The 13,872-nt window shown below is 33.0% G+C and overlaps 1 protein-coding gene across 1 annotated transcript in view; it reads left to right on the forward strand.

The window, feature by feature from the left end:
• LOC143234138 (cell adhesion molecule Dscam1-like) overlaps positions 1 to 13,872 on the forward strand; it is a 99,602-nt gene that overhangs the window by 78,302 nt on the left and 7,428 nt on the right. The window contains exons 5-11 of the mRNA XM_076471239.1: positions 197 to 437; positions 2,995 to 3,093; positions 6,069 to 6,254; positions 7,984 to 8,274; positions 9,960 to 10,106; positions 10,439 to 10,683; positions 11,236 to 11,437. Coding sequence (XP_076327354.1) covers positions 197 to 437; positions 2,995 to 3,093; positions 6,069 to 6,254; positions 7,984 to 8,274; positions 9,960 to 10,106; positions 10,439 to 10,683; positions 11,236 to 11,437 — 1,411 coding nt within the window. The remainder of the gene's footprint in view (positions 1 to 196; positions 438 to 2,994; positions 3,094 to 6,068; positions 6,255 to 7,983; positions 8,275 to 9,959; positions 10,107 to 10,438; positions 10,684 to 11,235; positions 11,438 to 13,872) is intronic.

Raw genomic sequence — 13,872 nt, forward strand, 5'->3', positions numbered from 1 at the left:
AACAAAAGCATCCTTCAACTTTCGTAGAAGAAAGATATATTTTGCTAAGTTATTCTGGAACAAGTGTTTCATTCTCAAGTTGTTCCACAGAGGTCATCACTAGTTTGTTTGTCAGAGGAGTTTTGTGTGTTCCACTAGGAAGGAAATGTCATCTTAATAATAACTTTTTTCTTAATTTTACTTTCTTCCTTGCCAGTCGCCAGAACCTCATCTTACACATGGTCCAATAAAGGGCTATTATGTTGGTTACAAGGTACATGGGTCTTCCGAAGCTCACACTTACAAAACGATGAATGCGAATGTTAAAGACGAAAAACTAACGTGCTTTTTGGAAAACCTCAAAAAGTTAACTCGTTACAAAATCATTGTCCAAGCGTTCAACATCAAGGGAGCTGGCCCGCCCTCTGACGAAGTTTTATTTGTCACTTTAGACAATGGTAAGAACTCTTCTCTCTCTTCATCAACAAAGCATTTCTCCTAGTCTAATTACTTTACAATAATTTCTGCTCACTCTGGAATTCTCAAAATTTTAAGGTTATTTAAAAAATAGTTTTGAAATTTAAATCTCAACTTGTAAGTAGCAACCGACGTTTAAGCTGAACGTAATAATATTTTATAATCTTTTTTTGATTTAAGGAATAAAAGTTCTTATTTGGTTATTTGTTGTTCCAACCTGTCTCGAGATAACTTTAATAGGTGGAGATAATGAGAAACGTTTTTATGATATAAACACTTATGTGATAAAAATACCGATCTCAATCTTTCAGCGAATTTTAGTGTCCAAGAAATACCTTGTATGATGGTGTTGAGACATTCAGATCTTTCCAAAGTTAATAAGTACATGGTATATCTAAAAACAACTTGAAATCAAGCTACAATATTTACCACAATGTTATTAATTTTTGTATCCATAAAAGCACTTGAATATGTATTCTTAAATAAAAGCCATTGTTCTGACAACAGAATTGACTAAATAAGTGCACTGACCTCTGTTGGAAGAGAATTGTTTATACCCACAGGTTTATTGACTTTTATAAAGGAAGCACAAAAGTTGTTTTGACTGACTTCGAATCAACAGAAAATGTGATTTCTATAGTTAAAATTTTAGTAACTGCAGTAAAATTTGGTTTTAGTGTATATAGCTGATCGAGTAGTGTCATACGTCAAATTTTCCTGGTTAGTTAGTCAGCCAAGTCATAATTTTACAAACTTACAACATTCGGGGTTCGATTCTTTGCGGTAGACAGAATACAGATATCCTTTAGAGTGGTTTGTACTAAAACAAACAGACCTCTGGTAGCAGCAAACTTTTGTTCAATTGCCAGTTTTCACTTTTCTGTCGTTTTAGCAAGAACTTATTAAATAACTGTACTTAGACTCAAATGGCCAAACATTGTTTATAGTAGGAAGTGTGTGTCGGACTGTGGATCAGTAGTTCCAAGGTTTGAACTGCGATGTTTTCTACACTTTTAAATTAAGCAACAACTGAAAAACCAGTAATAATTATGGTTGCATTAGATTTGTTTTTAGTTCAGCTAGTGATTCTTATTCTTGGTTTTAAAAAATTGGTTTGCTATGATGCGATTACATTTTAATATTTGTTGAATTAATGTGGTATTGTGGTCAATACGAAGTAATAACTTACAGACCTTGTTCGCATATGTCGAGTGCATGTATTGTTACGTTTTTTCTTATTATGAGAAAATGTTTTATGAATATTATATTTAAGAACATGCACCTTTCTGACGTAGAGAAATTGACTTGTCAAAGGAATTGAAGATTCCTTGCACTTCTCAGTTGGAATATCTCAAAAAAATGGGGTAACTGGTAAAAAACAAAAAAGCATAGTAAATTATAAAAAAGGTATTGCCTGAACACCTGCCTTAGAGGTAAACTCCAGAAAGTTATGAACGTGTGTTTTGTCCTTATGAACTAATGCCTACAGAAACTTGTAATATTTTATCCATAATAAAGAAGTCAGATTCAAAAACAAACTTAGGATAAACAGCAAGATCTTGGTAGTGGTGTATTACATTGGTATGTTGAATACTTTAACAGATGTTATTTTATAAACTTTGTAAGATTGGGATGACCAAAAACATGAAATTCAATACTGACCTTTAATTGCACTTTATGCAGTTGAGTTAACGATCGTGTCGGAGGTTCTTGGTGTTCCTAATTTTAGACTACTGCCAGAGAAAAGAGAGTAGACTAGCATTACCGGCGGATGCAAGACTTTTTCTTCCTGGTTCTTAAAATTGAAAAAACGGATTGGCTATCACTTTTATAATACATCTACAGCTAAAAGCAAGTTGCTTGCTTGTTCAGTGACAACGTATTTCGAGTCCTGGATGTTTCATTCCTCACTGCAATAAGTTAACTGTTATTCACGATCAGCGTACAAAAAGAAACAATAGCAGCGTGAGAAAACAGTTTTGGTTTGAATTTCGCGCAAAGCTACACGAGGGCTATCTGCGCTAGCCGTCCCTAATTTAGCAATGAAAGACTAGAGGGAAGGCAGCTAGTCATCACCACCCATCGCCAACTGTTGGGCTACTCTTTTACCAACGAAGAGTGGGATTGACGGTCACATTATAATGCCCCCACGGCTGAAAAGGCGAGCATGTTTGGTTACGAGTCGCACGCCTTAACCCACGTGGCCATGCCGGGCCTCGTGATTATTAATCCACATTTTCTCACGTGACATACTGTTTCACAAATTTAGAAGGCGAGAAAAACAACAAGAGGGCTACAAATTTATGGCACTACTGGTCAATTCCAGGAACAAAGTGAACCAACAATGTAGTTAACATGCCAAAACAATACACAAAGTAGCAATATAGACAAAGTGTACAATTAGTTATTTAAAAAAAATGTAGAATGATAAATATTTAATAATGATTTCTTTAGCTAAATTGGTTTGTAAAATCCATTTTACAGAATTCCATACGTGGTTTCTGTTAGGAACTATTTATCTTTCATTGTGATTTCCAGATCCACCGACTGCTCCTAAGCTTAAAATGGCCTCTGTATCGTTTACATCCATCCAGGTTACGTGGACTGTACAGGGATCCGATAATATACCAATTTCAGGTAAGTGATAATGTAATGTGACTTCTTTAACAGTTAATTTTACCTCTGCTTAATTGTCGTTAATATCAAGCGCATGCGCGTTTGATAGAAAACAACAAGCTGCGTATCTCTCATTAGTTGAATACAACATCATGCACTTCTTTGGCTAGAAAAATAGGACACTACTGTATCTTTTCTTATGTAACACAAAAACAATCATTTTTTGTCCGATCCTTCGCTGATTTTATTTAAATATTGTGGCTATCTAGCCTCGAACTCCTTTGAAATGCATTAAAGTGATGGCTGGGAAAGGTTGAAAATCCATGGATTTTGTTCTGATACCATGATGTATGTATATTACAGAAATCATTGGTTTCGGCTTCTTCACATATCTATAAAACTATTGGGTGGTTTTTCATCTTTAATTGATACAAACATTGTATAATCACCATAAATGTATTATAAGAAAACAGCTTCTCACTCCTTATACAAACCATTGTGACTGATTGGTTTTCTTTTTACCATATTTTCAAATAAATTATAAATAATATTTATTAATATAAGAAATTTTATTCAACTTAGAAATACTAAAATATTTTCGTTTTTGGAATATCTTATTCCAAACGTTCTGATCGGACATTCACAAACAGTATGATTTAACTGGTTCTTCATTGTTTGAGAAAATACTTTTTCGTTTTTTCTGATTGCACTGTGTCCTCCAATGTTTAGTAAATTTTTGCTATCATATATAGTCTGCATGTAAACATAAAAGAATAGTTTTTGCCCTTAGGCCTACATTATAATTTATATTTCATCTCCAACTATAAAACATTTTCCCTGCTTTCACAAAATGAGTTTAATTTCACTGTTCAAAACAGAATGGTATAGAAAGGAAAAAAATAATTAGTAACACCTATTTATTAATTTTATGAAATATAAAGTATTTTAAATCAATAATTAATCGCTTGGAAATGCATGATATTTTATATAATTCCAAAAATATATTAGAAGTAAGTAAATGCTACATTTTACTCTGATTTTTATTATTCAGGAAAAGTTAGTCATATCTGAGATGACGTAGTAGTGCTACTTAAGACAAACATCTCAGTCCTCTGTGGGACAGCGAGAACTTTATGAATTTACAACGCTAAAATTCGGAATTCGACTCCTCACACTATACATAGTTAATAAACCATTGCAGTTTTGTTATGAAAACAAATTAACAAAGCAAACGTATTAATGTGAAACAGTTATAGGTCAGAAAATAATAATATTTTTTTTTATTTTATAAACTTGAAATATTATAAAACGTGGAGAAGAAAATAAGATTTTAAATTAGTGTGTTTAAATTAAGGTTCTCAAAATTGTAGATTAGAGAAAAGGTTTATTTTGTTTTGTTTTGAATTTCGCGCAAAGCTATACGAGGGCTATCTCCGCTAGCTGTTCCTAATTTAGCAGTGTAAAACCAGAGGAAAGGAAGCTAGTCATCACCAATCACTGCCAATTCTGGGGCTACCCTTTCACCCACAAATAGTGGGATTGATTGTCACATTGTTGTGCCACCAATAATATCTACCATCTTTTTACAACTTGCTTGATAAGTTATTTTCACCGATAACATTAGCCTATTGCTTGCGTATAGTAAAATTAATAGACATATTCAAAGTTTCCTTGTTTATTCCAGATTTACGAAAAATCTCTTTATTTCTCTAGGATTATACCTATACATTTCTCTTTTTTTATTTTTAAACGACTCTTATAAATGAAGGGTAATTAGAAAAAAAAAATATATATATATCAAATCTTTATGTATTCTGTGGATGTATTTGGTTCACTTTTTTATAACTCTAGTTCTGCTGTCTGATCTGTTAATACTGTTAATATACTGAATTGCGAAAAAAAAAAAACACTATAACTTTCATTTCAGTAATATTTACGTCATATTCGCGATCTGATTCTCTGTTCGTAATTCTTCTACATCACTGATTTCTCATTTAAACTGACATATTCCCGTCAAGTACATTCATTTAGAGTCAACCTTATTTAACTACGTTTTCGTCTGACTAAAGTGTATTTGGATTTCATATGCTCCATTATTCTTTTGTATTATCGAGGTCATTCAGATGGATATAATCAGTCGTTTATTTTTTATTTGCTCCTCACGAATATTCTCAAAGTATATACTTAATAACCACGTTAAATTTAATTACAAGTTGTCATATTACATTTCTTTATAAATGGACACTCCACACCCTTCATTAACCATGCAACATTTTAGACAAAGCATGAATTCAAGTGTCTTTACCACACCACAATAGTCGTACCTTTCAATGTAAATGGTAGAATGCTCTTGGGATTAGCTTGGATTTAGTTGCACGTAGCCTTAGGGGTTTTAAGACTTAACTGTCAATAACGTAGGAATTGAAAATATTTTACTGTAAACAATGATTCATATCATTCTTTCATGTTATGTGGTATTTCTTTGTTTCTAAGTCTACCCTCTCTTATTGACAAACACATAAAATGACAACAACACTTTACACATATGTGAACTCTGTTATATTTCTCTCTATTCCTTAGTCTAATGAAAACTTTATATTTTCTTATATCTCACTTTCTAAAATGAATTTGTCTTTAATAAACATTCTATGTTCTAATGAAAACCGTGTTTTTTCCTATAATTCATATTCCAATAGGAAATAATTTATTTTATGTTCCCTATATTTTATTTTCAAAACAAAAACCGATAGTTTTATTCCATGTTAGAGTAAAATCTCTATATTTCTTTTTCTTTCATATTGAACTATTTACGTATATATATTCAATAATTTAAATGATAAATCTTAATCATACAAAATAAATGTTTCGAGTTTTCACGAATAATGCTCAAATGGTAACAGTTTTTTTTTCTTGTCTATTTGATATCTTTAAACTTTAGTTATGGAATTGTTTTTACGCTTTGTGTAACCGATTTGCTAACATCTGATACTCAACAGGTTTTATTTTAAATCATAAACGTGATACGGAGAACTGGATTAAGACACGTCTTCCTAACGATTCCCGGATGTACACCTTCTACGGACTACACTGTGGTACACCTTATCAATTCTTCATCATTGCCTTTAATGATATAGGAGAAAGTTTCCCTAGTAACACCGTTCAGGTGAAAACGAGGGGTGCAGGTACGAACATTTGTTTGAAATACGTCATTATGTGTTTCTTAGTGAATATGTAGATACGACGGAACCCATGAACACTAAAACAAGTATGACTTTGTAATAATGTCGCCAAATGTTTGCAAAAACTACTCTTTAAACCCATGATTTTTTGGCATTCCGCTGGAATTATTTTCGTGACGTCCTAATAATTATCACCATACCTTTTAAAATGTCAATTTTCGTAATTTTATTTTTTCCATTCAACACCAAGGGTACTCACATGAAGCACTGTTGAATAAATAGCCTCAAATCTCTCCCTGTCGAACACGTGGTGATAGAAGGGTGGTAGACAGGCTGGTTGGTGCCGAAGTATTCTTGAATGCTAGGTTGTTTGTCGATACTCGTTTAGTACTGTGTAAAGGGAGTCCGTTTCAAATTCCCCAACCATTTCTGAGCAGGCGTTTTCTTTTCAACTTGACCTTTGACATACTAGTTAATAGTAATGATGAGATTATTGCTTACATCTTCTGCAAAGAGGGTTCTGAAACAGTCGAGGGGCATTGAGTTATCATTGGTGCCAGCATGTATACATCATGATCACGCCTGTTTATTACTTGCAGATTTACCTCAGCCTAATCATTATGTCTAGCTCTGGTAGTGGACGTAGATCTAGAAATAGATCAGGTATAGCTGGGTTTTGCTTTTGTAGCCTCTTTGTACCACTAGGTCCTGGTTGGGGCGATGCCTCCCTTTGATTAGCTAATTGAGAAGCAATTTAACTGGATCTTGATGACTGTTCTGAGTCATTTTCATCACAAGAGCCTCTTCCAAAGTCAAATTCAAAACCAGAATCTCCATCGACCCACTCCCTCCTTCATCTAAGTAATTTAACAGACTCATTGCTTGTTCACCTATAAAACGTTTAGGTGGTTTCTTTCAAGCTTGCCATCTTTGTTTTACACTTGATATAAACAAATCGTTAGGCTTAACAAGACAACTTTTTAAAACATTGGTATCCAGCTTATTTGTAAACGGTAGACAGTAACATGGTTTGAATTAATTTTCAGCTAAAGAGACATACATGTTATCAGATGCTGTCACCATCAGGACTTTTGTCGGATGTTGGTAGGCTGGTTTAAAGAGTTAAGCAGTAAAATACACTTATTTTTAAACTATTTACTCTTGTTGTGTTTTTTGTGAATAAAAACAATAGTGAACAACGGTATGTTTATTAAAGCACAAAACACATATGAACTTAGCAACTGACTGGTATAGTCATTTTACATGTTGGTCAAAATACGAGTATATAAAATTTTCTTTTTTTATTGTGTATTTTAAAGTAAACAGAACTGACTTATAACTCAGTAAGCATAGAATAGTTTGAAAAAGCTTTATGAAAAAAGTACTAGAAGGTAAGTAGACGACTTATCTATCATTACTTTAATAATTTCCTTTAAATATAATAAGTGCAGTTTTTACCCGTAGAAATTACAACGTGCTAATCGCACATTATCAAGTTAAATATTCGAAGCACTCTCATCTGTTGTTACTTTTATATGTATTTTATAGTTTTAATGTTTTAAAGTTACAAAAGTCATAAACTTTTTCGCCAACTACCGAGTTTTTCCTGCAGCCTAATTACATATGGTTTAGTTTTAAAACTTGTCTTGAAGAACTGTGCAAATAATGTGCTACGTTATTACAATTAAAGATAAATTTATAACTTCTATTAAGTGAGAAAAATATTTTTTAGCACCGTCTTCTCCAACTCAGCATGCATTTATCAGTGTGAACGTGACGTCAGCAACTTTACACTTTATGGAGTGGGATAGTGGAGGGTGTCCAGTGTCCTACTTTGTGATCCAGTATAAAGCAGAAGTTAGTAAGGACTGGATAGTTGTCAATGAACGAATCTTTCCCCAAACGCTCACTTATGTAATAGGTGGATTAATTCCAGCCACGTGGTACCAGCTTCGTGTCGTCGCTCACAACGACGCTGGCTCCACTAGAGCTGATTACAGCTTCGTTACGCTACCGTTATCAAGTAGGTGATTTGTAAAGACATATCTTTTATTGTAGAATAGAACCATACTAGTAGCATTATTTACTAGAACTAATACGATCTAGTATTTTGGGGTCATATTAAAATAATATGGTCTCTGTTTTTGTTTACTTTTTCCGTAGAAGTTAACAATAAATAAACAATTATATGGTTTTCATCGACATAATTTCGTTCATTTTCTTAACTTGCAGAAAGAGTAAGAACTGTTTTTTTTTTTTTTAATTTTGCACAAAGCTACTCAAGGGCTATGTGCGCTAGCCGTCCCTAATTTAGCAGTGTAAGGATAGAGGGAAGGTAGCTAGTCATCACCACCCACTGCTAACTCTTGCGGTACTCTTTTGCCAATGAATACTGGGATGGATCGTAAATTATAACGCCTTCACGGCTAAGAGGACGAACATATTTTGCGCGAGGGAGATTCGAACCCACGACTCTCAGTTGAACGCCTTAACCCTACTGGTCATGCCAGAATAAGAACTAACAACATTGTTTATTTTAAAGTTTGTTAGATAACATGACTCTTAGAATCTTCCAGCTATTACAGGTTAGTCCAGTTAATAAAAGTTAGTCGAGTTATATAAATCATTTATCTGTTAGTTATTACAACTTAGTCGAGTTATATAAAACATTTATCTGTTAGTTATTACAACTTAGTCGAGTTACATAACATATTTATTTTAGCTATTAGAAGTTAGTCAAGTTACATAGAACATTTCTTTGTTAGCTATTACAGCTTAATCGAGTTACATAAAACATTTATTTTAGCTATTACAAGTTAGTGGAGTTACGCAAAACATTTATTTGTTAGTTATTACAACTTAGTCGAGTTACGTAAAACATTTATATGTTAGCTATTACAATTTAGTCGAGTTACGTAAAACATTTATTTGTTAGCTATTAATTTAGTCGAGTAAAATACGTACAACTTTAGTCAGTTACGTAAAACATTTATTTTTAGCTATTACAACTTAGTTGAGTTACATAAAACATTTGTTTGCTATTACAAATTAGTCGGGTTACCTAAAACATTTATTTGTTAGTTATTATAACTTTAGTCGAGTTACATAAAACATTTATTTGTTAGTTATTATAACTTTAGTCGAGTTACATAAAACATTTATTTGTTAACTATTACAACTTAGTTGAAGTATCTAAAACATTTTTTGTTAGCTATTACAATTTTATTAAAACACGTAGAGAAATTGTTTAACAAATACTGCAAGATTTATTTATTGTCTATCAAGTGTGTTTTCTCAGAGCAAAGCCACATCGGGCTATCTGTTAAGCCCACCGAGGGGAATCGAACCCCTGATTTTAGCGTTGTAAATTTGTAGACATACCGCTGTATTGGCGGGCGGCTATTCTCTATCAAAGCGGATTCTTTATTCAACCTCGATAACTATATTTTAAAATGGAAAAACAAACAAACAAACATCATTTTTTTTTCTCTTTAACTCGCACCATAAACATTAATAAGTTCTATCATTCTTCCTTCACGGCCGAAAATGTCGCTAACATCGATGGCACCCGATTGGCGAAACAATGTATTCAAATCATAATAACTGGAAACAGCTTGTATAACCAGCATAAAAGTTTCTAACTCTGTTCTATGTAGATTGCCTTGCTTGGATCAGAAGTTAATATTGATTATTTGAACGTAAATCTAGGTCAGACGTCGTCTACAGCAAGATCCAACTCTCTTCATTTGTACACTAACCTTGTCATCATAATTCCTGTGATAGTTTCTTGCATTATTTTGGCTGTAGTTGTGGTCATCGTATGTAGTGTTACTCGTAGAAGACAAGGAAGAAGAGGTTAGTCGAGATAATTTATCACCAAGTGTTTTTATCAGTCATTCTTCTAGCGCTTCCTTTATGAAAAGAAAACAAGTTTAGATATCTTAATTTAACCTTATATTAGAACCTTTAGGTTTCATCCTTGTAGCTCTCCTCTGAATCGTTTCCAATAATTCTATGTCCTTTCTGAGGTAAGACTGAACACAATACTCCAAATGTGGCCTAACCAATGACTTGTATAATAACGTTATAACCTCTTTACACTTGTATTCGATATTTTTGTGGGTACAGCCTAACATCTACTGCTTTTTTTTATATACCTACGACACGTTTTGTTAATATATGTTTAGACACTAGAGCAGTGCAGAAAGAATTAACCACGGAATCCGTTCCCATGTCTGAGGTCGAGAGTAAGCCTACAACAGACTGTGTTTACAGCAGACCTAAAAGTTGTCTCAACTACCCGTCCCCCTATGCTTCTAACTGCATCCCCTTTGATCATCGTCACAACTTGAGGAGTGAAGATAGCAGAATAGAAAGACACTCAACAGTTGACAGCAAAAGGATTTACGACGTTCCTTTTGCTATGAGAGAGGTGAGAAAAAAATTACTACATAAAAGCGCCAAATACTGATCTAACTTTGTTTTAGTTTCAATGTGCTTTTAGAATTTTTGAAGGTCACGAGATTGCTCAAGTGCCTGGTAAAATAATTTATATATTTTGTTTAAATTTCTTTTAAAGATGAACTGTTTTCTGTAAAAAATCGTAAACAGACATAACATAATAAAGTGAACAAGTCAATATATAAATTGTGCGATTAAAAATGATTGATGTATCGAAGCTAACTGAACGAAATTAATTATTAATGGACTCTAATCACCATAAATGTATAGCAAAATCTGTTGCTATTGGAAAATGATTGGTCACACAAAGTGACACAAAATCAAACCTGGAAAGATTTTTTAAACGAATTATTCATTTCCTTTAAAACAATGTTTTTCGTTTGGTTTGCTTCTAGTACATTTTAAATCTCACTACAGGAAATTTCGTATCTCGTTTTTGTTATTACACTTTTTCTATAAGCAATTTGGATTCGTGAAAAAATAACCATGGCTAACGTAATCTCACGTGACACTTGTTCTTTAGCCCGCCCACTCCAGTGGACTCGATTATAGAGAGAGGAGAAATACCCCTGTACATGAAACCAGTCGAAAACACTCACATGACAGCAACAATGCTACGTACAGCTTCCCAGGTATATTGATCTTTAATAGGCAAAGTGTGGTTTTTAATATAAGCGTTTTCAAGTTTTGTAATGTCTTTGGAGAACCTAACCTGCATTTAAGAAGTGAGAATATTTACGTATCTTAAGATATTTCGTGACTTCAGATTGGCTAACGTTGTAGTGATCTGTCAGTTTTAATGTTCCACTTTAAAAAAAAAAAAAGTTATTATCTAATGCGAAAACTCAGGGTCATGTAATTCAAATTCAATATTCAAATATTCATTTATGAACCAAACTACTACTTAGACAAGGAATACCATAAATGATTTTAATTGACGACTCAGCTAGTAACCACCAAGTAAGAACAAATACAGTAAATGTATAGTTTTTACTTAGTAAATACTTAATAATTGTTAAGTAAAGTTAAGCATAGCTATGGTTGCAAACATTACGTTATTTCATTCCAAAGTACAACAATGAGAGATTGTTATCCTATCTTAGTGATACCGCATGATAAATAATGTTCTACAGGCTATCAACATTAGGAAATTGGAATGATAAATTACTTCTAAGAATCTGAATATTTTTATCTCCAAGCCATTTTGGTTAAACTATAAGTTATAACGTTTAAAACAGGATGTTGTGAGATGTTTTGGTAGTAAATAAATTACCCTAAGTGACCGGTTTTTTAATATTTTCGAGTCCCGAAGCAGCTGATGACTCTTGGGGCAGCTTAAGTGCTGATGCATAATGGGTGGTTCTCCGAAAGATTTACGTGGTGGCGTTCATCTACTCTCCAGATGGCTGTTATTAATTTAGCAGTGAAACACTAGAAGGAAGGCCAACACCACTTTCCGCCAACTCTTAGATACTCTTTTTACCAACGAATAGTAGGTGTGACTGAAACGTTAAAACACCCCTACGCTGGCAGGGTGAGCATGTTCGACAATGGATTCTAATCCACAACCCAGAGATTGCGAATCGAACGCACTAACCACCAGGCTAGTGTTTCACTTAGCTGTCTATTAATAAGTAATTAGTATGCATGGGTACAATGTATTGTTTATTCAGCAATTAACCAACAATAAAATAGGCATAATTCTTTAGTACAGTTTCACCAGATAAAACAATAGCAAATAAAGTCGACCATTCTACTCATTGTTTTAAATACATAAATTTGTTGATCTCTGGTTTGTCAGCGACAAGTTTCAGGACCTACAGTTCTAAAACTGTATGTTCAATTCCTATAGTGGAGCTCATTGTGTATCTTTGCTCCTAATAAAAAACAATAACCAACCCACATAAGTTACTTAGCAATCAAAAAGTAATGTCATGCAATATGCTGATTGTCAGTTAATCTTTCATCCACTAACTGACAATCAGTATATTGCATGACATTACTCTCTGATTGTCAGTTAATTTTTCACTCACTTACTGACAAAGTAAAGATGTATTTTCTATAGTTAGTGAAGTTGTATGACATTATCGCGTAGTAAAATTAAAAAATAAATTTATTATTAACAATTAGCACATTCAAATTAAGCTAATGCCATCGAAACGAGCTCGAAGATCGCCTGAAGAGGTCTCTTGGTTTAACTGTTCGCACCATTATACAGTAGTATGTTGTCTGTCAGTCAGTAGACACTAAAATGACATCACATAAGAGACGCTTAACATTGAAATTTGAACTGTCGTGATGTCAGTAACACGTGAGCATATCATGAATTATGAGAAGAATTATAATTCTGTAGGCTATAACAGAGCATGACATATGAGCTTTAAAAGCAAGAAATAAAATCATACGTTACTCTCAAATGTGGTTTTATTTACTCTTGAAACAGAATAGTACAGACGTACATCTAGTATTCGATGTTATTTTTGTTTAGTTTTGATTTTCCATGCGATCTTATTCAGTTAAGTTTTATGGTTCTAATGTAGTAATATTTCCTTTTTTGTTTCTATTTCTATTACATTTTTTTAAAATTTTAGTAACATTTTCAGACAGATTTTATCAGACACTCTCATTTGTTTGCTTGTTGTCAAACACATAGCTACAAAATATATTATTTGTGCTGTGTTCACCGCGGATATTGAAACCCGATTTTTATCATTATGAGCTTTCAGACTTACAGCTGAGCCACTGTGGACTGCATATCACCGAATTCTTTTGTATAACCAAAACGACTAAGTAGTTTTTTTTCATTTACATTTTTGTTTCCTATAATTTCTGTTCTTGACGCATCGTTTTTCATGTGATAACTCCACATCGTGACACGCAAATACATAAAATAAATAGAGTTAACTGCATACGCCACACAAATATCAAAATGAAAGAATGGGTTAAACAATGTCAAATTTTACATGCTTTTATTTTGACAGTCAAATTATATTAGAGTGACCAAAATGTTGGCAGTGAGTGTTTTGATTATCAATTTTACATTTATTCTATCAGTACAAATTAGGGAAAATAATCCTCGTATAAATGTGCGCGCGTATCTGAAACAAACAAATAATAAATAAAGGATCACCGTAATTCAGAGGGTAGACTTGAGAGTTGA

Source organism: Tachypleus tridentatus, chromosome 12 (genome assembly GCF_004210375.1).
Source record: "Tachypleus tridentatus isolate NWPU-2018 chromosome 12, ASM421037v1, whole genome shotgun sequence".
Lineage (NCBI taxonomy): Eukaryota > Metazoa > Arthropoda > Merostomata > Xiphosura > Limulidae > Tachypleus > Tachypleus tridentatus.